We start from the raw sequence: 26,840 nt of genomic DNA on the forward strand, positions 1-26,840 counted from the left end.
TATGATTAAGGAAGAGAAAAACCTAGTTTGATTTAAGTGGACTTCCAACAACAAATTAATTATTCTAGGCCTAAGGACAGAAAAAGTGGCTATATATTACGATAAGCGGGTGACCTGGCTGTCCCCTCTCACAGCCGTTTATTGATTAAGTACATAGTTAACAATTCAATGGCTGTTCAAGCGCCACTGAAGATATATCCTTATTTTACAGGACTTAAGTTTGCATGTTTGGCGGGGCACCAGCCACCCATTGAGATACTACCACTAAAGTGTTATTGAGTCCTTTGACTGGCCAGACAGTGCTACATTTGATCTCTCTCTCTCTCTGGTTATGGTTAATTTTTCCGTTGCCTACACTGACTATTCTGGCCTATTCTTTGCACATTCTCCTCTGTCCTCATACACTTGAAAACACGGAGTTGTTCCGTAACCGAAATGCAAACCACGCTATTTACATGAGGTATTACTTTCGGCGTAGCTGAAATGACGAGCCATTAGATTTTTAACGAGGGTTAACTACCCTCTCGCTAGCTAGCGAGGGGATAGGGGAGGGGTAGCTAGCTACCCCTCCCCCCTCACACACCGGTGAACTGATTCACTTCGCTTTTGGCTCGGACGGTGGGCAGACGTGTCTGTTCCCGTCCTCGCCTGGCAGCCATTAGTGTTTTTTGTCTTTACTTAATTACTTACTTTTCTTATACATACATATACCAAGGCACTTCCCCCAATTTTGGGGGGTAGCCGACACCAACAATGAAACAAAACAAAAAGGGGACCTCTACTCTCTACGTTCCTTCAGCCTAACCAGGGACTCAACCGAATCCAGCTGGTACTGCTAGGGTGCCACAGCCCAACCTCCCACATTATCCACCACAGATGAAGCTTCATAATGCTGAATCCCCTACTGCTGCTACCTCCGCGGTCATCTAAGGCACAGGAGGAAGCAGCAGGGCCTACTGGAACTGCGTCACAATCACTCGCCATTCATTCCTATTTCTAGCAGGCTCTCTTGCCTCTCTCACATCTATCCTCCTATCACCCAGAGCTTTCTTCACACCATCCATCCACCCAAACCTTGGCCTTCCTCTTGTACTTCTCCCATCAACTCTTGCATTCATCACCTTCTTTAGCAGACAACCATTTTCCATTCTCTCAACATGGCCAAACCACCTCAACACATTCATATCCACTCTAGCCGCTAACTCATTTCTTACACCCGTTCTCTCCCTGACCACTTCGTTCCTAACCCTATCTACTCGAGATACACCAGCCATTTCTGTGTCTCCATCACTTTCATTCCCCACAACTCCGATCCATACATCACAGTTGGTGCAATCACTTTCTCATATAGAACTCTCTTTACATTCATGCCCAACCCTCTATTTTTTACTACTCCCTTAACTGCCCCCAGCACTTTGCAACCTTCATTCACTCTCTGACGTACATCTGCTTCCACTCCACCATTTGCTGCAACAATAGACCCCAAGTACTTAAACTGATCCACCTCCTCAAGTAACTCTCCATTCAACATGACATTCAACCTTGCACCACCTTCCCTTCTCGTACATCTCATAACCTTACTCTTACCCACATTAACTCTCAACTTCCTTCTCTCACACACCCTTCCAAATTCTGTCACTAGTCGGTCAAGCTTCTCTTCTGTGTCTGCTACTAATACAGTATCATCCGCAAACAACAACTGATTTACCTCCCATTCATGGTCATTCTCGCCTACCAGTTTTAATCCTCGTCCAAGCACTTGAGCATTCACCTCTCTCACCACTCCATCAACATACAAGTTAAACAACCACGGTGACATCACACATCCCTGTCTCAGCCCCACTCTCACCGGAAACCAATCACTCACTTCATTTCCTATTCTAACACATGCTTTACTACCTTTATAGAAACTTTTCACTGCTTGCAACAACCTTCCACCAACTCCATATAACCTCATCACATTCCACATTGCTTCCCTATCAACTCTATCATATGCTTTCTCCAGATCCATAAACGCAACATACACCTCCTTACCTTTTGCTAAATATTTCTCGCATATCTGCCTAACTGTAAAAATCTGATTCATACAACCCCTGCCTCTTCTAAAACCACCCTGTACTTCCAAGATTGCATTCTCTGTTTTATCCTTAATCCTATTAATCAACACTCTACCATACACTTTTCCAACTACACTCAACAAACTAATACCTCTTGAAATACAACACTCATGCACATCTCCCTTACCCTTATATAGTGGTACAATACATGCACAAACCCAATCTACTGGTACCATTGACAACACAAAACACATATTAAACAATCTCACCAACCATTCAAGTACAGTCACACCCCCTTCCTTCAACATCTCAGCTTTCACACCATCCATACCAGATGCTTTTCCTACTCTCGTTTCATCTAGTGCTCTCCTCACTTCCTCTATTGTAATCTCTCTCTCATTCTCATCTCCCATCACTGGCACCTCAACACCTGGAACAGCAATTATATACTTTTCTTATACTTAACATATATATAAACATTCTTATGTTTATGTATATATTTGAGTATAGAAATACTGTAAGTTTCCTTTTTAGTGTTTGTGCTGTGTGTGCGTAGTGTACGACAACTTCTCCGTGTAGTTCCAGGCCTCCACGGTGACATTTCATGGGTCGCGATCTCTCCCTTGGTCCTTCGGTCCTTCCTTCGGCTTCCGATTCTCGGGCGCCGTGGGGAATCGTCATTGCTGGACTTTATTTATTAATCTGTTTTCTCCGCTGTTCCTCCTTCCCTACGGGGAACTTGGACTTTCAGCGAAGGGAACATAGGAGTTTAGTTTGACTACGGTCTCTCTCTCTCTCTCTCTCTCTCTCTCTCTCTCTCTCTCTCTCTCTCTCTCTTGAGGTCGTTCACCCTTTTACAGTATTACAGTACTACTACGTATTACGGTAGCTTCCTTCCCGTTGCGGGTTGAGTTGCTTCTCTGTTTATTTTGTCTCAATTATGTATTTGTTAACTTTTCAGCTTCTGTGTAGAACGCTCCCCTCCGGGGTTCATTCGTTCTTCTATTAGTGAACATTCTTAAATGAATTACAAATTTATAATTGTTATAATTCTGTTTTTATTACAGTTCTCCGCCTTCCCCCCCCCTTCCCATGAGTGTCAGTGGGGGAGGAGGGCGCATACCTAGTGTGTAATTCTTATGTTCTTTTCCCTCGGGGTTCCTCTTTGGAGTTCCCCCGGGGGAATGAATGTTAACTAATTATTTATTTTATTTTCACAGTCAACTATCTGGTTTTTCGTTTGCCTAGTGTGCCAACGAAGCAGAGCTGTCCTGTTGGGCCTGGGGAGTCTGCTGTTGCCGCCTCCTTTGTAGGACTTCGTCATGGGCGTGTTCCCTTCTCCTAGAAGTTCTCCCGTGACAACTGTCAGCTCCTTGGTTCATTTATAACGCTCAGGAGGTTCGCCTCCATGGGTGGGTATCTTTCCTTCCGAGGGAGGTTCCCTTCCCAGGTACAAGTTTTTTCCTCTTCAGTGGGGGGGGGGAACTTCTCTTACCTTAATAATTCCTGGTTGGTTTTTTTTTTTTTCCTGTTGTAACCATGCTCAAGGGGCTGAGCGGTTGCAAGGCCGGACCATGGAATTCGTGCGACTATGCTCTTGGTGCTGAGCGGTCGCACTTGCAGCTACGCTCAAGGGGCTGAGCAGCTGCAGGAGCTCCTCTTCGGAGGGTTACTCTTTTTAGGTCAGCTTGCTGATCCAACGGCCCTAAGGGGCGCCTTCATCAGTTCTTCTTGTCTCTGCTACGAAGGTTTAACCTCTCTCGTTCGCGAGAGAGGACACTCTTAGAGACTCCTCTTCGGAGGGGTAGGGACATTTCAGCACCGCCGATTGAGCGCTGCCAGTTCAGCACCAGCCTTTTCAGCGCCATGCCTTTTCAGCGCCATGCCTTTTCAGCGCCAGATGTTTCAGCGCCGTGGAACTAGCTCCTCACGTAGGTGCGATACTAGAGCTTCCACATGACGGTCAAGGTCGTTAACTGGGACAAATGAAAGAGCTGGTATAATTTTTACCTGTAAAGCAAAGTCCGCATTGGTACTGTATTATATGAAATCATATGACCCATACATTTGTTCTGTTTAATTAAATTTTGCTATAAGTGAAACAAACATCCTCTGATTTGCCCATTGGGAAAACATCTTTCATGGTTGTCAAAATAGCATGCTCAAAATCACAATTTATGATGTTGGGCCGTGCATTTGGTACTTTCTCTTTAATTATTTCTAGCATTTCACATATGTTGAGCGCTGCTTATTCTGCAAGAGTGCATACATTATGGGGTGGGCTCTATCGCATTTCTTGACTAAAATAACGTACACTTGATGAAATAATTGAGGTGCAATAGCAAATGTGCCATCAACATACCAGATGGTTGACGTTGCTAGATGTTAATCCCTTGATCTGCTATGTAAAAATTTTCCTCAGTTTCGGGTGTGGGCTTATACACTTTGTATTCTTCAGGAAATTCTAAGTCTTCAATGCATCTTGGATTTTCAGGAACCCGGTTAGCTGCATTCCTTTTGTGTCGAATAAGCTTACGCAACACTTGTCGGTTAGGCAGCTGGGCAATAGCAGCTTGAGACATATTTTTCAACTTATACCGCCACAGTAGATGGCGAATGGGTGTGATCATTCATTTTCTTTAGAACAGCTTCTTCTAACGTATGAATTCTGGCATGACATCTACCGTCTACATGGCATCTAGAGAACTTTACATTTGTTTGTGTCTTGCTTTCTTTATCAAATATGTATATATATCCATCATGACAGAATTTCGCTCGTCCTCTCTGACTCCGAACTGTATCCTCCATGGTTTCCCAAAGACTGTATTTAACAGATGATTTTAGTTTTTTTTTTTTTTTTTTTTAACTAAATCACGGTTTACAAATTTTTACAAATATTTCCTTTAAAGATTTCAATTAAACAACGGAATCACCTAAATCAATAAGTAGAGGTTTGCGCTGAAATTATACAAACTACTGTGTGGAGAGAGAGAGAGAGAGAGAGAGAGAGAGAGAGAGAGAGAGAGAGAGAGAGAGAGAGAGAGAGAGTTTTTTTTAATTAAACAACGGAATCACCGAGATCAATAAATAGCGGTGAAGTACTGAAATTATACAAACTACTGTGTGAAGAGAGCGAGAGAGACTTAAAATGTCTTCTGACGCTGAGATGGCTGTTGCTAATTATTTTTGGCGCTGAAATAACCAGGTGCTGAACTGGCGGCGCTGAATAGTACCTAACCCTCTTCGGAGGACTCCCCCTACTGTTGTTGCTGATGTTGCTGAAGGATCATTTCCCCCTCCGAACATCCTTCGAGTGCCTCTCCCCCTCGGGGGAGTTCCTAACAGAGACCCCTCTTCGGAGGACTGATTATGGTGCTCCTGTCCGTGGTCGTCTTCATCTTCAGCCCCGCAGAGGATCCTCCTCGACGAGAACAGACTGTTGCAGCTTCTTCGCTAGACCTTTCAGCAGATCGTTCGCGATCTCTGACACCTGCCAGACCTTCTTGTCTTCCATCTCCGTTCCTGGACGCAGATGCGCAGTTGGCGCCACTCCACCCCGTTTTCCAACGGGCACCGGTCCCTTCGGGGCAAAGGGCTTATCTCACAATGTGAGCAAGTCCCTTTAGTGTCAGGTTTTTACCTGTGCAACCTCGTTCTCCTGCGCGCAGTAGTTCGCAAACGCTCTCCTGCTGTGGACCAGACTTCTGCTGAATCAACACTCCAGCGATCTCCTGTAGTTGAGTCTCGCCGTAGATCTCCTGACCGCCAGCGCACATCTGCTCGCCCTTTTCTGATGTGCGCAATGCGCGCCAACGTTCGCCCTCGCGCCCACGATCTCCGGATCTGGGCGCAGGCAAGGAGATTATTTCTTCGCTGAACTCCCACGTTCGCCTGCTCGCCAGCGCACATCTGCGCCCTTTCCTGATGTGCGCAATGCGCGCCAACGTTCACCCACGATCTCCGGATCTGGGCGCAGGCAAGGAGATTATTCCTTTGCCTCCTCGCCGATGATCTCCTGCGCTCCCTCAGAGCTCGCCCACGCGAAAGCCATTGCCTCTGCACCATCTCCGGTGCGCACTTCCAGACTTGAATGAGTCTCTGCGCGCCCGCGAGAAGTCTCCTGTGCCCGCCCTCGAGCGTTGGCCTTTGCGCGCAACCTCACCATCTGGTTCTGCACCCTCGCTGATATCTTCTGGCCGCGCAACTGCGCGCCAACGATCTCCCCGGTTCCTGCCTCGTGGCGCGCAGTTCAAGAGGTTCCTACGCTAGTGCACAGGCGTTCACAGGTTCCTCTGGACTCACAGCGCCCTTCTGGAGTTTCGCCAACGCGCCAGCGCGCTTCCACATCACAGCGCGCCGCCCAGGAGGCACCTAAGCTAGCGCACGGGCACTCACAGGCACCCCTGGGCTCTCCTTGCGCGGCAGCGATCTCTTAAGTGCCCGCGCGATTCTTCGCCTGCGCGCTAGAGTTTTTCAACGCGTCAATGCGCCCACGCTTCAGATCGCCGTAGGTCTCCTATGCGCCCACACGTTAACTCTCCTGTACGCGATCAGTTGCCAACGCGCCATCGCCCGCCAACGAGCCATCACTCACCAAAACGTGCCATCGCTCGTCAATGCGCCATCAGTCTCCCGGCCGCAAGTGCGATTTCGTCCGCGATTCCCGTCGGGTTTCGCAACACGGGCAACCTGGCGAGTCTTCTGGAGTGCGTACTTCCAGATCATCGTCGGCACGATCTCCACCCCGTAAACGCAGAGCAGCGCACGTGCAGGAGCAGGAAGAAGCTACACAGAGGTCTGAGCGACATTCTTCTCCTTCTTTTCAGGCAGGCCCCATCATCTCTACTCCTCAGGAGCACCCGATCCCCTTCCCTCCACCCTCCAGCGGGAGTCACTGATACTGCGTCTGTCAGCCGTCAGCAGAGAAGGTACTTCGAGATTATGGGGGAGCCTGGTTTAGCTCTGCCTCTCCACCATTCCATGGAAGGGCTTACCATGGAAATTTCTCTCGAGAAACTCTCCGCCCGGCAGGTGATATTCTCGTCTTCGGAGATCTTGAGCCAGGTGAAGGCCGCAAAGTGGGCCATGCAGGCCACTTCGTGGCTGGTGCACTGGCTTGGATCTCTGGGCATCCTGTTGCGATCCGAGGACTTGTCCAAGGAGAGCACTTTCCTCCTCTCGGGCACGGGCACCATTGATTTCCGGCTCACCAAGTTTCGAACTTGTGGCAAACTCGATGTTGAAGCATTGAGATGCAGTGACCGAGAGGTTTCTCTCGAAAGTCCCAACCGTGGATGTCGGCAAGCTCAGACACTCTTCCATTCTTGGAAAGAGCTTGTTTGAGCCCAAGGACGTGGGACAAACAGCTGAGAGGTGGAGGAAATCGAATCACGATTCGCCCCTCCAAAAGGCGCTTACATCCAGACCCTACAAGTCTCCAGCGCCTCAACAACAACAGCCTCGTCAGCCTAGGACATCGGAACCGGCTCCGGCGGCAAAGACAAAGGTGTCTAAACAGCAGCCCCCTCCTATCAGGGACAAGAAGGACGGGAAGTCCTCCTGGGGAGGCAAGAATCCTAGAGGGAGTGGCCGAGGCCGCAAACGCTAGGATTGGCAACCCCCCTGCCCCCCTGTGGGGGGATGCCTAAAGTTGCGCGTTCAGGTGGCAGCAACTCGGGGCCGATTCCTGCATGATCTCCGTGATCAGCCAAGGATATTGCGTCCCGTTCATAACATCTCTTTCTCCCCTGACAGCGAATCCAGTGTCGCTGAGCTCCTATGCCATGGGATCGGCAAAGGGGCATGCCCTTCGGGCAGAATTCGAGACCATGCTCTAGAAAGATGCTCTCCATAAGGTCGTCGACGGCTCCCCAGGCTTCTTCAGTCGACTCTTTCTTGTAAAGAAGGCATCTGAAGGCTGAAGACCCGTCATCAGCTCTGAACAAGTTTGTTGAACAAACTTCGTTCAGCGTGGAACAGCAGAGTCGATCAGACTTGTAGTGAGACCACAAGACTTCAGGTGCAAACTGGATCTGAAGGACGGGTACTTCCAGATCCCAATCCATCTGTCTTCCTGGAAGTACTTGAAATTCAGCTTAGAAAACAAGGTCTACCAGTTCAAGGTGCTGTGTTTCGATCTCTCCACAGCACCGCAGGTGTTCACCAGAATGTTCACCCCGATATCTTTGTGGCCACACAGGATCGGCATCCGTCCCCTTCGCTATCTGGATGACTGGCTAACCCCGGCTGTCTCGGAATCGACCCTTCTTTTACACCAAGACAAGCCTCTGGGACTTTGCCAAGATCTAGGGATCATGGTAAATCTCGAGAAGTCTTCTCTGCTTCCATCCCAGCAACTGGGATATTTAGGCATGATATTAGACACCAATCTCCACAAAGCCTTCCCATCCGACGACAGGATAGCAAGGCTGAGGAGAGTCGCAGAACCTTTCCTCAGACGAGGAGATCTTCCAGCCCAATCTTGGTTACGTCTCCTAGGTCACCTTTCCTCCCTAACCCGTCTAGTTCCAAACGGCCGCCTCAGGATGAGATCCCTGCAATGGCGGCTCAAGTCCCGGTGGAACCAAGGCAACGATTCCCCGGACACTCTGGTCTCTATGGGACCTGCGGAACGATTGGACCCGCAGTGGTGGTTGACCTACAGGAACCTTTGAAAGGGAGTGGATCTTCTCGTCCCTCCCACGCATTTGATGCTGTTCTCGGACGCGTCAAAAGAAGAGGGGGGGGGCCACATTCTGAACCAAAGGATCCCAGGCCTATGGCCAGAATCAGAAAGGTACCTCCACTTTAATCTGCTAGGAATGAAGGCCGTATATCTGGCCCTTCAACAGTTCCAACAAACCCTGGCGGGTCACTCCGTGAGCGACAACACCGCGGTAGCAGCTTATTTCAACAAGCAGAGAGGTACCTTTTCATAACAGCTTTCCCATCTTGCAGTAGAGATACTGAGATGAACCGATTCCACTCAATACCACCATCGGCTCTCTTCATTCCGGGCAAAGGAATGTGCTCTCCGACAGTCTGAGCAGAGCCTCGCAGATAGTGAGTACCGAGTGGTCTTTGGACCCTCTAGTAGCCAACAAAGTCCTGACTTTGTGGACCTGTTCGCGACAGCCTTGAACTTCAATTTGCCGCTGTACTGCTCCCCAGTCCTGGACCCCAAGGTACTCTGGCAAGATGCCTTCCTACAACGGTGGGACAACATCGACGTCTACGCCTTCCCACTGTTCTGTCTATCGGTCAACCTGTCGATGATTCTGATAGCTCCACTACGGCATCATGCAGAGTGGTTCCCAGACCTTCTGCATTCCCTGACGGAACTCCCGAGAGAGCTTCCCCCCACGACACGAGCTACTCAAGCAACCACACTGCAACATCTACCACAAAGCCATAGCATCGCTTCGGCTTCACGCCTGGAGACTATCCAGCATCCCCTCACAGAAAGAGGCGTTCTGCAACAAGTTGCGGAGCGGATGTCTCGACACCTGCGTCAGTCATCCGCAGGGGTCTACCAGGCGAAGTGGAGAGTCTTCTGTGGTTGGTGTCAGGGGGAAGGTATCTCTCCCCTTGATGCCACTATTCCAGCAATAGCAGAATTATTGTATACATGCGGGAGGGAATGCGCCTTTCGCTCTCGGCGGTGAAAGCCTATCGCTCAGCCTTAAGCCTGGCCTGCAGGCTGAAAGGAATAGACATTTCCTCCTCGCTGGATCTTTCTTCGCTCATACGAAGCTACGAACTTACCTGCCGCCAGTCAGAAGTGAGTCCTCCTCCATGGAACATGGTTCGGGTTCTTAAGACTCTTAAAGAGACCTCCTTGCAAACCATTACGCCAGGCTTCTGATCGTCGCCTGACTTGGAAGTCGGTGCTCCTGCTCTCTCTGGCCTCAGCCAAGCGTGTCAGTGAACTTCATGGTCTCTTGTACGACGTCGCCCATTTAAGAGGAGAGGGGGAGGTAACGTTCAGGTTCGTCCCTGAGTTGGTTACTAGACTCAAATCTTGGAGCCCGGACCCTCGATTCGACTCCTTCAGGATTTCGAGTCTCCGTTCTGTAACAGATGACCCAGACCATCTCCTACTATGCCCAGTAAGGAGTCAGAGGTGTTATCTTAAAGAACAGCTGCAGTTCGTCCTCACGTGCAAGTCCTGTTTGGGAGCACAGGAAGGATGGAGTGGAGGGTCACCAAGAAACCTTTTCAGCCTGGATTCGAAGGGTCATCCATCACACCCTGAATCCAGACCCTTCTCCGTCACATCGCCTTAGAGCACATGATGTCAGAAGCATCGCAACGTCCCTGGCCTTCAAGAGGAACTACTCTGTGACGCAGGTGCTACAAGCTGGAGTCTGGAAGCGTCAAACGACCTTCACAGCCCACTACCTGCAGGACGTGACCCACAGGAGCTTCGATACGTTTTCTATCGGCCCTGTGGTGGCTACACAACAGCTGGTCTAACCTCAGGCTCCTTGATGGACAGGTAGCAGAAGGTTGATGGCATTGTTACCCGGTTTTAGACTGCATGAATGAAAGAAGTATGTCTGGCCCTTACTTCTTTCTTCATCCCCCCCTCTCTTGGGGAAAGCAGCATCCTGGGTTCTCTGCATAGCTGACCTCAAACCTCTGCAGGTAAACCATGCTTCCTTGTGTTCCTAGTATTTAGATAATACTGTTGCGTCCCCCATACCCTGACGAGGTGGCATTGGGAACGTCCTAGCCTAGAATTCCATCTAAGGGACTTCAGGTCAACTTCCTAGGACAAGTCACACTTCATCCCTCCACGCACAAGCTTATGTAGGCCGCACGTTCCTTGCTACTTGCAAGGTGCAGGGACTTTTTTTTCTCGAGTGCTGCTCACTCAGATTCTGAGGCCCCCGGGCAAAGCCAAAGCCAGTAAAGGTGGGATTTTCCACTCTTCCTAAGGGGTAAGTCACCCCATGTAAATAGCGTGGTTTGTATTTCGGTTACGCAACAAATGATAAATTCGGAGATAATTTGTATTTTTCCTAACCATACAAACCTTAGCTATTTACACATATTTGCCCAACAGCCCTGTCCTCCAAGGCAAGTCCTACCTCTAAGCGAAGTGAATCAGTTCACTGGTGTGTAAGGGGGGAGGGGTAGCTAGCTACCCCTCCCCTACCCCCTCGCTAGCTAGCGAGAGGGTAGTTAACCCTCGTTAAAAATCTAATGGCTCGTCATTTCAGCTACGCCGAAAGTAATACCCCATGTAAATAGCTAAGGTTTGTATGGTTAGGAAAAATACAAATTATCTCCGAATTTGTCATATTACCAAACAATTCTACTTTGCTCAAGGGGTTAACTTCTGGACTGAAATTGTTCAGTGACTACTATCCTCTTGGTAAAGATAGAAGAGACTACTTAACTGTGGTAACCAGCTCTTCTAGAAGAAGGATACTCTAAAACCAAACCATTGTTCTCTAGTCTTAGGTACTGCCATAGCCTCTGTACCATGGTCTTCCACTGTCTTGGGGTAGAGTTCTCTTGCTTGAGGGTACATTCAGACACTATCCTATCTATTTCTCTTCTTCTTGTATTTTTCATGTTTTTATAATTTGGCCGATTAGTGACAGAATTTGGAAGGGTGTGTGAGAGAAGGAAGTTGAGAGTTAATGTGGGTAAGAGTATGTAATGTTATAAGATGTACTGGAAGGGAAGGTGGTGCAAGGTTGAATGGAGTTACTGAGGAGGTGGATCAGTTTAAGTACTTGGGGTTTGTTGCTGCAGCAAATGGTGGAGTGGAAGCAGATGTATGTCAGAGAGTGAATGAAGGATGCAAAGTGTTGGGGGCAGTTAAGGGAGTAGTAAAAGATAGAGGGTTGGGCATGAATGTAAAGAGAGTTCTGTATGAGAAAGTGATTGTACCAACTGTGATGTATGGATCGGAGTTGTGGGGAATGAAAGTGATGGAGAGACAGAAATTAAATGTGTTTAAGATGAAGTGTCTAAGGAGTATGGCTGGTGTATATTGAGTAGATAGGGTTAGGAACGAAGTAGTGAGGGTGAGAACGGGTGTAAGAAATGAGTTAGCAGCTAGAGTGTATATGAATGTGTTGAGGTGGTTTGGCTGTCTGCTAAAGAAGGTGATGAATGCAAGAGTTGATGGGAGAAGTTCAAGAGGAAGGGCATGGTTTGGGTGGATGGATGGAGTGAAGAAAGCTCTGGGTGATAGGAGGATAGATGTGAGAGAGATGAGAGCGTGCTAGAAATAGGAATGTATGGTTGTAGCTTAGCTAGTAATAATAATAATAATATAGCTAGGAGAAATATTTTGGTGTAAAACAGGCTTTAACAGAGGTGAAACTGCTCTGTTACTAAGAGCACAATAAATTGTGGAGCAAATATTGAGAGGGCAGTAAGAGAGAGTAAGCAACAGCTTGGATAATGTACCATATATTTTCATGTAAAGGGTGAGTTTTGATACTAGTTTTGAATGTCCAAATTCAGGGTTCACCCATTACATGAGAGATTTTTGGAATTATGAAAACATTTATTTTCTCCACCTCTGTTGTGTTGTGTTAGGGTATTCTAATTGCTTATTGTTCATTAATAGAGTAGTAGTTTGGAAGGATTGACTTACAATCATGTAATAAACTCATTTTAATTACAGTACATAGTTTTATATTTAAGTTAAATTAGAATATTTACTGGTAGTTTTATCTTTACTTATCTATAGTACTCTGGATCTGTTTTGTTGTCAGCAGGGTAGCTTAGATGTCCAAAACCCAGAATCTTCCATATTCGTAATTAATTTCTCTAACTACATAGTAGTTTGAAATGATTGACTTGAGGGCATATAATATGCTCAGTATAATCATATACTGTAGTTGTGTTCAAGTAAAATAAAATTAATTTTATCTTACAATACATCCGTCACCACAAACTTTTGTTTCGGACAGCTAGGAATTGTTTACATATTTGCCAGTAGATGGTGGTTGTCCGAAACCTCAAAGTTTGCAGGTTACCGGTACCTATACTATGGTATATTATACAGGAAAACAGTGATGCAAACAGGTTTAAACAAAGGAAAAAAAAAAGTTGATTTAATAAACTTCAAATTAAAAACCATCAACACTGTCATTTGAAATAGTAAAATGTTTCAAAAAAATTCATGAGGACAACATCGTCATGGGGATCATCTTAGTTGCTTTTGTTTGCCATATTAGCACTGTCATCCTCAAATAGTGCGTCGTCCTCCGTTCCGTCTAAATTGCTTGAAAGGCTTTTGTTGTATACTTAAAAATACATAATAAATTAAATAAAGAATTTTATATCAGGATTTTGCTAAACACGCCACCTAAAACCAAAACTATTGATATGTTTACATTCTATCGCCGATCATAACGAAAAAACCAACTCATATACACATCTGTGTATAGGTTAGCTTTTGCAGCAACAGATAACTTGTCAAGTATTGGTTATGTAATAATATTGTTATTATTAATGTTTTTTTTTACTTTATCCTTAGAAATTCAAAATGAATTAAATAAGAGCAATTTTATATCATTTTTTTTCCTAAAAATGCCATCTAAAACAGAAAACGTGTTGTTTACGTTTCATTGGTGATCATAACGTACAAACGAACACATTTACACATGCAAGTGATAATTAAGACTTCAAGTAAAGATGTTGTAAATACAGATTTTAAATGTGTGTGGTAAACGATTTAAAATAAAAGTGCAGAAATAACTTTACTGGCATTGAAATTGCCATTTGCCCATTACATGGGGAATATGATGATAACTTTTTGTAAAGGAAATTTTGGAGTTTGCCCTTTACATGGGGTTGTCCTTTTCACAAGAATATACAGTATATAGGTTTTCCATTAGTAATAAAAAATCATTGAATTAGATATATGGACAATGACAAAGAAAAAGGAGGGTATTTTGATGAGCTGTGACCACAGAATGATTAGATTCATAGGGTAAACATTAGGAATATTTTATTACAAATGAGGAAGTTGGAGAGAGATGAGGTGTCTGTTGACTGGAAAATACACAAACAAATGGTATGGATATGAGTGAGAATGGATGAGGAATAGTTCCTCACAAAAACTTAGCAAGACAAAGACAAGTAAGGAGACAAATCTAAGAAAATCTGGCATAAAATAATGAACATTATGAAATTATTTCCTTTTAGAAAGACAAAATGCATCTTTTTCCAGTTTGTTTAAGAACTAGATCAATCTCCTTGTCATATGTATTTGATTAGGTTTCAGGAAAATTGCAAATTGGTACGAATATGTATTAGTGATAAGAACTCTTCACTTTCTGTAAAAAGACACTGAAATAATGATACTATAGGTATTAAGATTATTGCTAAGGAAAATCACATGTTAGTAATTCTTTATATTATTACATGTTACTCTAAGGTATTTAAAGAGCTGGTTAATTAGACTAGTATTTAGCATGTAGCAAAATACATGCTATAGAAAATATTCATAAGTAGCCTTAATTCATTATATGATACTTCAACCATATCTAACAATGTAAAACTTTTATCTTTTATGACATTTTTTGGCTGTATTTGGCTACTATTATAAACATCATAAATTTTTTAAAAAAGTATTTTTTAAATTTCATTTAGTCAAATTTACTAGAAAATAAAATCGTTTGGCCATTTGGTGAAAAATTTTAGTTTCCAGAGCATAAGGAATTAGTTTTAAAATACATTTTATTGTATGTTTCATTTTCATTATTCAAATACTTGTGAACCCTGAAAATTTATGCATGAAGATAGCTATGCTTCAAATTATAAGTGCTTCCAGAACTCTACTCTATATCTTGCTTTCCTTTCAGGATCTAACCCCAAAAATAGAGAAGAAACCACAAGTTGTGATATTGGAGCGACCAGAGGAAGAACAAGTATTGTCCAATAGATTATCTTTTTCTCTGGCTGACTCATTACTGCAGGTGAGACTTAATTGAATAAGCTGAATTTGAGATGAAAATACAATTGAAATGTGTGATTTTAAACTTAAAGTACTGTAGGTTATATTTACCACAAACTTATATATCATATATAGGTTGATCTGAGATTTTTTAATGCCCCAGACACTGCAACCTTTGCCCAAATTTATGGAAAAAGGCAGCTGTTAACAATTCAAACATTTTGAGACCTTTAATGTATCTACACAATAGACTTTGAAAATAATACTGTACTGTAAAACTATTTCAGATCACTAAAATATATTTGTTCTGATACTAAATACAAACCCTTTCGCTCTTTATAGGGAATATACTTTCGCCGAAGCTGGAACAGTAGCCATAAGATATTTAGCGAGGTGTAACTACCCCGACGGTAGTTAGGGAGTTATTACCAGCTAACCCCCTCATCACTTTTACTTTTGGCTCGGTTGAGAGTGGACATTTGTCTCTCTCCACTCCCCACACTGACTGCCATATTTACTCAACTTTTTTGCTTTCTCTGTTTCATATTTGTGTTACTGCTTCTGGTCGTCATGCAGACGTGTTCTGGACTTGAAGGGCGCAAATGCGTGGTCGAGACTGACCCACTATTTGTTGTGTCCAGCCTGCTGAGGACGACCTTGTGATCAAGATGACACTTGTGAGGATTGTTGGGAGTGATCATCCTCCCAGTGGGAGAGGTTTAGAAGGAAGCACAAGAAGGTGAAGAGGGATTCTTCTCCTTCGGGGTCATCCTCGAAGTCGAAGAAACCTACTACTTCTTCAATCCTTCAAACTCTTTCTGAAGCTCCTTCTCACTCAATCTCCTAGGGTGTTGACCATTTAACTCCAGGGCAACCCTTAGGTTTGAAGGATGCTACCACTTTCCCTAGCGAAGTGGCGCCACTCTTCTCTGCTAGCAAGTCCTTCTCTATTGACAATTTATTGCAGACTTAGCTTTCCCTTGGTGTCGTTGGTCCTCCATCGAATGTCTCTTTGAGCTGTTACAGTCAGGAGGAGAGAGGAAGAGCAATCCAGTTTCCTCAGAGGTGGACCTGGATCTTCCTCCGAAAGGCTCCGAAAGTTTCATGCTTGAGGAGTTCCGTGCTTCCATGTCCGACGCTTATGTTCCCAGACCCAAGTTCTCCGTCTTTGTTTGCCGTATCTTCTGCCGCCGACGACAGGGCTCCCCCTTGTTCTGAATTCGCTTAGCCTGCAGAGGGAGGGACAAAGTCCGATGCATGTTCTTGTTCCTCTTGGGGACCACCTTTCCTTTTCGCGGGTTAGATCCTCCCTGGAGTGGTCTCTGCCACGTCGGACTTAAAGATGGCGCCTGCCTTCGCCCCCGCCTTTCCCTAGCCCCTCCAAGTATGATTCATTATGTTGCTGGCCCTCTGCAAGTTCAACACGCTTCAGCCTCGCCTCATCCTGTGCTGTTGCCGAGTACAGGAGTTCTCGCCTTTCCCCCGGGCAATCCAGACCATCGCGCCTTCTTCATCAGACAGCAGGCTGCGCCTCGCCACCCAGTGCACTCCACCCTCATCATGCAGCTTATATAAGAGAAGCGCCCAGAACGAGTTCGTGATCTAGGAAGATTTCCATCTTCTAGGTTCCAGAGATGTTTAGCATGTGAACCAGCTTAATAAATTCATCGTCTCCGATTGCTGTTGCTGCCTTTGCCCAGACTTCTCTCCCCTGTTGCTGAGTTTCTCTTCCTTCACTGGCAGAGCACAGTCTTGGCAAATCTCTCTCCTCTTCGGAGGATTGCTACTGTTAAAGGTCAGCTTGCTGATCCACCGGCCTTCAATGGGTGTCTTCTAGTCTCTTCTACGAAGTGTTCACTTCTCTCGTTCGCGAGAGAGGCCACTCATAGAGACTCCTCTTAGGAGCATCGCTACTGTTAAAGGTCAGCTTACTAATCCACCAGCCCTCAGTGGCCGTCTTCTAGTCTCTTCTACGAAGTGGTCCCCTCTCCTGTTCGTGAGAGAGGCCACTCATAGAGACTCCTCTTTGAAGGATAGCTACTGTTAACAGTCAGCTTGCTGATCCATCGGTCTCATGGGCGTCATCACAGGCTTCTTCAAGTCTCTTCTACGAGGTGTTTACCTCTCTCGTTCGCGAGAGGCCACTCAAAGAGACACGTCATCGAAGGATCACGCTGCTCATCATTTCCTGATCATCATACCAGCAGACCTACCAGCGCAACCTTGCGCTGCAACTTAGTTCTTTGGACTTCGGTCCTGGACTCTAACTCGGACCTTTTTACGGTCCCCATCGGTGGATGTTTCCCTTACAAAGGCCTCATCCCAGTTTCTGGTCGTCCTGCCAGCTGACTTGCCAACCTACTAGCGCTACCTTCGTGTGCGCCGACGGTCTTCCGCACGCCCCGGCGGTCTTCCGCACGCGCCGATGGTCTTCCGCGCTCGCACGCAAGCCAATAGTCTTGCGCGTGCGCATGCGCGCGTGAGCACTGATGCTCTTGCGCGCGCCGACGCCAATGATCTTCCGCGCGCCGACGCCAATGATCTTCCGCACGCACGCGCCAGCTATCTCCACGTAGTACTCTCACGCATGCACCAATGCACCCGCCCTTGCGCAACCAGTCACATGCTTCGGTGCATTCTAGGGAGACTGCACAAAACTACACAGTGCCTTACTGCGCGCCAGCTCTCTTCCGCACTTTTCTGCGCCCACCTGCGCAGTTGCGGTCTCGGATCCAATGCGCCAGCTCTTGCCAAAGAGTCAGGGCACGCAGATCCAATGCACCAGCTCTCGCCTGAAAGCCAGCACTTGCCTGCTCTCCAGGCAGAAATTGAGCACCAGCATTATCCTGTGTGCCATCGCTCCAGTACTCTCCTACACACACACGCAATAAGCAGTAAAAAGGAATAAAACTTTTTCTACAGATCACCATTGCCCCATTCGTCCCCGCAAACACACAACATTGCCACCGGGAAAAGAGGAATAAGGCTTCACAGAAGGATTCATGATCCCAAAGATTCCATCTTACAAGGGGAATCGAAGCGGGCAATCCTTGGTCCCTGTTTCTTCTGAAGTTTCTTTATTTTTCCTTGATAGACCAACGTCAGCAAACAGGAAAGCATCAACAGTCTGATCTCTAGATCACTGTTTTCTGATGGCTAGTTCACAGTTTACTGATCGCTAGGTCACCGAGCACCAGATCACCAATTGCTAGCTCAATGCTGATCTTTGACCTCTAGTCCCTCCAATGACTAACAATCTCCAATTGCTAGCATTTCCTATCACCAATAATCATTGAACTCAGCTCACTGATCTCTGACCAGACCATCTTCAGCTTGCTCATCTCTGACCAACCAGGGTGGACTTTAATCAGCTTGCTAATCTCTAACTCACCATCGGCTCACAGACCACCGATTCATCGGTCATCTTGCAGTTCGTGACTCGAACTTACTAGTCAACCTCTTCCTGTAGTTTCCTAGATCAGAAGGTATACAACATACTTCTCGCTACTGGCTGTTCGCCATCACACTAAAGTGATCGGCAAACGTTCAACAACCCTCATTAACGGCTTGTCGACAGGGAAATACTTGCGAGCACTCTCCAACTGCACAGTAACCACGATACCCAACACTTAACCATTGATTAACATTCGCCAGATTGATTCTATTCTAAGGAATAGCATTAATCCCATCAGGGCGCATGGTAAGGCTAAACGTTGCCTTCTTTCTGTTAGTTAAAGGAATTCTCTCTCAGAGAAGAATTCTTACACTGGGTATGGCGCCTGATCCTTTACGACACGAGTCAAAAGACTCCAGCGTCGACAATCTTCCGTGTGCAAAAGGATCCTCAAGGAGCTGTCCCTTTGGGTCGAGGTCCACACCATGTTGGAGTTCGAACAAGGGCTAAGACCTCAGGTCTTCATTTGCACACTGAACCTAAAGGACACTTACTCCCAGGTCCAAACCGGTCCAAACCATCCATCTACGAAGGTTGGAAGATTCAGTCTAGACAAACAAGAAACACCAGTTCAAGGCACTGTGCTTTGGTCTTTCCACTACACCCATCCTGGTCTCACAGGATCGGCTTCTGTCTCCTCTGTCTTGGGACGACTGACTGACCTTAGCAGACTCAGTGGCAATCTTGCATTAACACCGGAACTTCTAGTCTTTTTACCAAGATCCAGTGATCAGGGTAAACCTGCGGAAGTCTTCCCTACTTCCCTCTCAGAAGACTGGTGTATCTGGGAATGATTCTAGACACCAATCTCCACAAAACCTTCTCGAAATGAGAACGACTCCCATTCCAAAGGGACTTGAGTCGGACTGGAATCAGACCCTCGATCCCCCAAACATTCTGACCCCCATGGGACCAGAAGTTTGGACAAACCTCAAGGGATGGGTGTCAGTTGAGAATCTACAGGGTGGCATAACCTTCTCATCCTTCCCCACCCCTCGGACTTGAGGTTGTGCTTAGAACACATCAAAAGAAGAGAGGAGAGACCATAGTGCTGCACCACATGACCTCAGCCCTCTGGACAGAGTATGAAAGTACCTTCACTTAAATCTCTTAAGAGATGAAGGCCAACTTTCCGGTCCTTCAGCAGCCTCATCGGTTCCTAACAGACCACTCAGTAATATGATGGATGACACACCACACACCACATAGAGACTCACATCGACAAGCAAGAAGGAACTTGCTCGTAGCCTCTTCCCATCTAACAGTATAAACACTAAGATGGGCCAAAGTCCGTTCCATACCACTGTCAGCCCGCTTCATTCCAGACTAGAAGAACATGCTCGCCGACAATCTGTGCACAGCATCTCAGATAAGGTATACTGAATGGACTTTGGATCGCCTTGTAGCCGACAAAGTTCCGACTTTACGAGGTCCTCCATCTAGGGATCTGTTCACATCGCTCCTGAATCTCAGGCTGCCGTTGCTTCCCAGCCCTAGACCCCAGGGCTCTCTGGCAACAACAGTGGGTACAACAATGATGTTTATGTCTCGTCCCTGTTTTATCTGGAGAAGGGCACTCAAGAAGGTTAGAACATCGGTCAACCTCTCAGGGACTCTCCTTGCTCCGCTATGGCATTATGCAGAACAGTTTCCAAACCTTTTGCAGCTCCTGATAGTCTCCAAGAAAACCCTCTCCACATCACAGACAACCCACTTCGACAGATTACCACAAGCTATAGTTTTGCTATGATTGTATGCCTGGAGACTACCCAATACCTCTTTGCAAAAAGGTTGTCTAGATATCTGAGGAATTCCTCAGCATCAGTCTACCAGGCAGTATAACGTCTTGTGTGGTTGGTGTCATGTGAAAGTATGTCTCTCCACTTGATACCTCGATTCCAGCAATAGCGGAATCCTCGAGTATATACAAGAGGAAAAGACCCCCTATTCAGTTTTGACAGGTAAAGATGATCACTCAACCTTGATCTTTCACCTTCAAACTGAAAGAAAGGGACACCCTCTCATCGATAGACTTTTCCTAACTCATACGGACTTACAACTTGCCTTTCCCCAGTCGGAATTGAGACCTTCCTCTCGGAAGATGGTTCAAATTCTCCGATCCCTAAAGGGACCTCCTTATGTTCCACTTCACCAGGCAACAAATTTTCTCCTGATTTAAGAACACAATGTTCCTACACACTTGGACAGCAACCATACGAGTCAAGGAACTTCATGGTCTCTCTTTCAACATTGCCCATTATTGAGAACGGCGAAAGACAATGTTCAGTTTCGTCCCTGAGTATGTTGCTAGACACAGTTTCCAGAGGTGACAGATCCTACACAAGTCTCCACTCAGTAACGGATGATCCAGATCATCCGTTACTGTACCCAGGGTAAGGTATGAGACTTTACCTAAAGAAAACGGCAACAGCCCACCAGGTCCCTTCTCTTGTCATCAGCGCTGGGAGAGACTAGAGGAGGATCACTGAAACATCATCTTGACATGATGACTCACAGTGTCAGGGGGCATAACTATGCCCCTGGTCCTTCTTAGCAGATTACTCTGTGATGCAGGTTTTACAAGAAAGGATGTGAATGCTCCAGGTGACTTTCACAACCTTTCTCCTGCAAGACGTGACCCACAGGAACTCGATACGATCTCTATCAGTCCAGTGCTGGCTGTACAACAGCTGGTTGTATACCTCAAGCTCCTTATTGGACAAGTAGCAGAAGGATGAGGGCACTGTTACCCAGTTTTAGTCTGCGTGAATGAAAAGATTTGACTGGCTCTTATTCTTTTCTTCATCCTACCCTCTCGTGGGGAAAGCAGCATCCTGGGTTCTCTGCATAAGCTGACCTCAAACCACTGCAGGTAAACCATACTCCCTTGTGTACCTAGTATCAAGCTAATACTGTTGCGTCCCCATACCTTGCGTGGTGGTATTGGGAAAGTCTTGGTTCCATCAGGTTTTTCCTACATAGACTCGGAATAACTTTACCTAGATAGTCACACTTCTGCCCGTCTCAACACACAGCTTGCGTAGGCCACGGACCTTGCGTAGCAAGGTTTTAGTGAGGGCAGGGACTCCCTATTTTTGAGTACTAACATTCTCAGATAAGGAGCCCCCGGGCAAAGCCAAAAGCCAGATTGGCAGGGACGTCCACTCTTCCTAATGGGTAAGTCACCCCTAATAAATAGCGTGGTTTGTATTCCAGTTACGGAACAAATGACAAATTCGTAGATAATTTGTATTTTTCCTAACTATACAAACCTTAGCTATTTATACAAACTTGCCCGCCATCCCTATCCCCCTTGAAGTCCTACCTCCAAGCAAAGTGACTAAATCACAGGTGTGTGAATGGGAGTGGTAGCAAGCTACTCCCCCCCCCCCCCTACCCCTGCTAACTAGTGGTGTGGGTAGTTAACCCTCGCTAAGTTTTAAAGGGTCGTCATTTCAGCTTTGCCAAAAGTATAACCCCTAATAAATAGCTAAGGATTGTATAGTTAGGAAAAATACAATTTATCTACGAATTTGTCATGTTATTTTTAATTTTTCATATTTACATTCTTTCATGCTATGCTGTCAGATGTTTCCCTATTTGTAAATGTAGACTATGACTTAGAGCAACTTAATTCTTATTTCATGTTAATTTGCTGTGTGTTATCCATGAACTTTCCTGTAAAAGGCTAGAACAGGGAATACAATATGACATGAAATATCAAAGAATATTGTCTCCTCTTCTCAAGGTCCATTCTTTCAACATGTAAAGCATAGGCTCATTGTGTATTAGAGAGATCCTTAAATTCAGAGGCACCATCAGCCCACTGCAGTACAGTATTCTTAATATTAGCTTTACAGTAACAGGGATGATTAATTTATTGTTCAAGATTGCCTTCAATAAATTTGTTTTGTTTATACTGTACTGTATATGCTATCGACCCATATAACATAAGTTGCCTTTCACTTCACACACTTCCCAGCGTTCTTGACAGCCTGGAGGTGTTTTAGTTTTCGTATCTTATCACCTATTCCAGTTTTATGAAATTTTCCCCCTTATTTTTACTAAAAGTTTTAAAAGTGTAATCCCTTGCTGTAACACAGTCTAGATTTTTTTTCATACACTAGCCAAACATACAAATGTTTGATCTGTTCAGTTGCTGGCATATGATGCTTTCCACTATCAAATTGGAAGTGTTTATGTACACTTAATAGTCATGAAATTATACAGAACTTTTGATCTAGTCTAATTGTTGTCCAAATATTATTTGTTCCAACACAGAGACTTAGCTCGAACTACTTTCTTAGGAGGTACTTGGAATCTCCTCTCAACCGACCAAAGTTTTGTGTAGTTTACCCTACTTCCGTTTTCTGTGAGGACTACCCCTAGGCGGAAGGATACGTGCCCTGAGGCTAGTCCCGAGCCAGGTCGCGCGTTAGCTTGGGTCTCGACCCTCAGTAAGTTATCTGGTCGCGTCGTGACATCATCTCGACGCTCTCCTTGTCTCATTCCCTTGTGTTTGTGAAGTGTTCTCTTGCCCTTATTATCCTTTCCCGCTGCGTTCCTGTGTCTTGCGGTATTGTGCTAGTGCGGTATGGAGCATCATCGCCGTTGTCCTGGGCCTAAGGCTAGAAAATCGTGTGGTGCGTTCTTATCTAAGCCTGAGGTGGACCCGCACTCCCTTTGCTCTTCGTGCAGGGGTAGAGTTTGCTCTCCTTCAGACACGTGTCCGGAGTGTGTGTTGTGGAATGAAATGCAGTGGGTGAAGTTTGGGACTAAGAAGAAGAAGTCGTCTAAACGTTTGCCCAGGAAGTCCAGCATTTCTTCGCCTGCGACGTCTACAGGAGAGAAGTCTGACAGGGTCCCTTCTTCATCCCCTACCCAGAGTAGGGGACGAGGTAAGTCCGTTGCGGGGAAGAAGCCAATGGTTCTTCCCCAGGAGTCGTGTCTTCGGGATTCTGGGGTTGCTGATCCTTTACAGGCAAGTGGGGGCCTGTTATAGTTTTATTAGTGAGGGTCCGCAGGACGATGCCCTTGTGCATGGGGGGCACGTCTCTACGGACGACCCTATGTGGAATAAGGATGTCCCTGTATCTTCATCAGCATCGTGGATTTATGTTTCAGGCGCCTCCGCAGCTGAAGGCGCCCCAGGAAAAGAAGGTTCGCCGTTAGAAGATCCCCTCGGATGGGGGCCCCCGAGAACTCCCTGTAGGTTACCCTTGAGGGGGGAGGACGGCCTTGAGTCCTGGTTCCAGAACGTTGATCGTCCGATATCTCTCCCAGCCCCTCTATCGGCGGTTCCCAACGTTTTCCTTCAGCCTTCGACATCCGGAACCCAGAAAATGGCGAAAGCGGACATTCCCGTCTCTCGGAGTTGTTACGAGGAGTCGTCAGGGTCCTCGGAGGTAGGCTCATCGTTGTCGGAGGAGGAGGAGGCGTGGAGAAGACACCATTGGAGGAGGAACAGATCCAGGAGACGGCGCTCCCCCTCGAGGTCCCGCTCTAGGTCACGGCATAGGAAGAAGCGGTCAAGGTCCCCGAAGAAGAAACCCAGGAGGAGTACTTCGCCGAAGGAGCAATGGGTCCTCGTTCCCCGCAGTAAGCTCGCGGACTTTACTACTCTACCGAGCGCTGCGGGTTGGCTTCCTGGAGACAGTCCTCCTAGAAGGGCCTCCACCAGCCATAGAATTGACCCTCACAAAGATCCAAGGAACTCTTCCGACAGGCATAAGACCTTGAAACGGGCTTCCCTTTCCGCCCAGCGGAGGGAGTTGCCTTTTCGGATGGGCAGCCTCGTCGAGTTAGCTCAGCCGAGCGATATGGAGGAACGGCTTCCTTCGTCGGGCAAGCCCACGGAAACCTCTTCCCCTTTGAAGAAAAGCAAACGGAGGACGGAGGTGCCCAGGCCCTCCGCAATGCCCATCCTCAGACCACAGATTGGTGCGAAGGTCTCCTTCAGTACAGTTCCTCAACCGCGGACGGCGATACTGAAACCGCGCCAGCGGTGGACTCCGCTTATAGGAGGGTCATTGGTTTGATTCGCCATCACCACAGGATCGAGGAACCACTGCCTGCAGACGAGGATGCCTGGCGGTCTAGCCTTAATAGACTAATGGAGGAGCCCATCCAACAGAAGCCCTCCTTAGCCCTACCTGTAGCCAGAGATGTGAGACTTGGCTGTGCTCACATTGACAAGGTTGTGGCACGAAACGCTCAAGGTTCCAAGGGTTAAGGGTCCTCCAAGTTACTCCAGGGGTTGAAGTCCCAGAGTAAGTACTACTGGATGGAAGGACAGCCACAAGGTGCCAGCAAAGTGGAAGACTCCTTGGAAGTCTTAGGTCAGGGAACTTCGGAGGACAGGGCTTCCTCAGCTCCTATCTGTTTTTCTCCATTGGAAGCTACGATGATGGAGGAGATGTCCAAATATCTCGTCAACGTCGCCTCTTGGTTAGACTGGTGGGCCTCGACACTTGTAGGCATCCAGGCTTCTACTGACTCTGCAGTGTCGTCCAACCAAGCACTGCTGAAGGAACTTATCAGCTCCGGAGGACGAGCCTTGAAGTTCCTAACTTTTCAGTCCCTAGCGTTATCCGCCAATTGGGTTCTGCGACGAGGGGACACGATCTTAAATAAATTGTCCAGGCGTATACCGGACAGGGAGGCGAGGTCCTTGAGGAACCTTTCTGTGTGGGGTGACGGACTCTTCCCCTTAAAACAGACGGAGGAAGTGGTGGAGAAACTGTCGAAACGAAAGGAAGTGAACACTCCCAGACCACATACCATGAGGAGGCCCACTTACAGAAGGCCTCCTCCGGATGGACCTTCGACGTCTCGGGCCCCTCCTAGCCAGGTGAGGAGAGAGGCCCCGGCTGCCCTGTGGTCTCACCCTTCGCAGCCCTCCCGCAGGGGCGATCCCACAGCCCCAGCCTCCTATAGAACAGCCCACTCAGCTTCCAGGAGAGGCCGGTCAGGTCGCTTCTCCAGAAGGAGGTAGGTTGAGAGGCCCCCCCCCCTCCTGCCCAAGCCTCAGGAAGGGGGGGTGCCTCAAACGATTTTGGCAAGCATGGAAGAATCACGGAGCGGAACCCTGGACGGTAACAGTGTTAAAAGAGGGGTACAGGCTCCCGTTCCTGGCAGACCCTCCACCCCTTATCCCAACAAGTCAGGCGGAGTGGTTAGCTCCCATGGACCCCTTGAAGAGGGAGACCTTAAAAGAAGAGGCCTCCACTATGTTAGCGAAAGGGGAAATGGAAACAGTGCTGCAGCCGGGTCCAGGTTTCTACAGCCGCCTCTTTCTAGTGGAGAAAGCGACGGGGGGGTTGGAGACCAGTCATAGATCTGTCGGCCCTCAACAAGTTTGTGTGCAAGACCAGCTTCAAGATGGACACCCCGAAGTCGGTCCTGGAGTCCTTGAGGGAGGGGGGACTTCATGATTTCCATAGATCTCAAGGACGCCTATTTCCAGATCCCCATTCACCCCTCCAGCAGAAAGTACCTTCGGGTGAAGTGTGATACCCAGATCTTGCAATTCAAGACTGCTTCAGCCTGTCGACAGCGCCCCAAATCTTCACGATAATCTTCATGACTGTCTCTGTATGGGCTCACGAACGGGGAATTCGTCTGATTCGCTACCTGGACGACTGGTTACTCCTTTCTTCCTCAGAGGCAGTTTTGAAGGAACAAGGTGCGGAGCTAATGCAATTCTGCAAGGTTCTGGGTATCACCATCAACCTGGAGAAGTCTCACCTGTCTCCCTCCACCAGGATGACGTGCTTGGGGATGGTTCTAGACTCCCGACTAGTGAGAGTCTTCCCATCGGAAGAGAGGCTGAACAACTTGGACCAGATCCTCCGTCCCTTCCTATCGGGCCAGCCCAGGAAAGCGAAGGATTGGCAGAGATTGATAGGACATCTGGTGTCTTGGGAGAAGCTGGTTCCCCAAGGGAGGATGAAACTCAGGGCCATCCAATGGAACCTGAAGGGACTCTACTGTAGAGTCTCCCTACAAAGTAATTCCTGTTCTTCCAGGGAGAAAGCAATCCTTGGAGTGGTGGAGAGATCGAGCAAACACCCTCAAGGGGATGCCCTTCGCGGCGGAGCCCCCGGAAATGCTCCTCTTCACGGATGCCTCCAAGGAAGGATGGGGAGCTCACCTTCGCGGGGAGTCAACAAGGGGTTCTTGGACGGAGGTGGAAAAGACACAGCATATCAATGTCCTGGAGATGAAGGCCGTTCAGAAAGCGTGCCTTCAATTCGTCGGTCTTCTAAGGGGAAACAGTGGCATTAATGTGCGACAACGCCACAGTAGTAGCCTACATAAGGAAGCAAGTTGGCCTAAAATTGAAGGAGTTGTGCGACCTCACGCTGGAGATTCTGGATTGGGCCGAGTCGGAACAAGTCGT

The 26,840-nt window shown here is 47.1% G+C and overlaps 1 protein-coding gene across 2 annotated transcripts in view; it reads left to right on the forward strand.

Moving 5' to 3' along the window:
- The window catches only part of LOC137630140 (receptor-binding cancer antigen expressed on SiSo cells-like), an 81,291-nt gene that overhangs the window by 47,985 nt on the left and 6,466 nt on the right, over positions 1-26,840 (forward strand). For both annotated transcript variants that reach the window (XM_068361597.1, XM_068361596.1), the window contains exon 4: positions 14,894-15,007. In XM_068361597.1, coding sequence (XP_068217698.1) covers positions 14,894-15,007 — 114 coding nt within the window. The remainder of the gene's footprint in view (positions 1-14,893; positions 15,008-26,840) is intronic.

Source organism: Palaemon carinicauda, chromosome 38, assembly GCF_036898095.1.
Source record: "Palaemon carinicauda isolate YSFRI2023 chromosome 38, ASM3689809v2, whole genome shotgun sequence".
Taxonomy (NCBI): domain Eukaryota; kingdom Metazoa; phylum Arthropoda; class Malacostraca; order Decapoda; family Palaemonidae; genus Palaemon; species Palaemon carinicauda.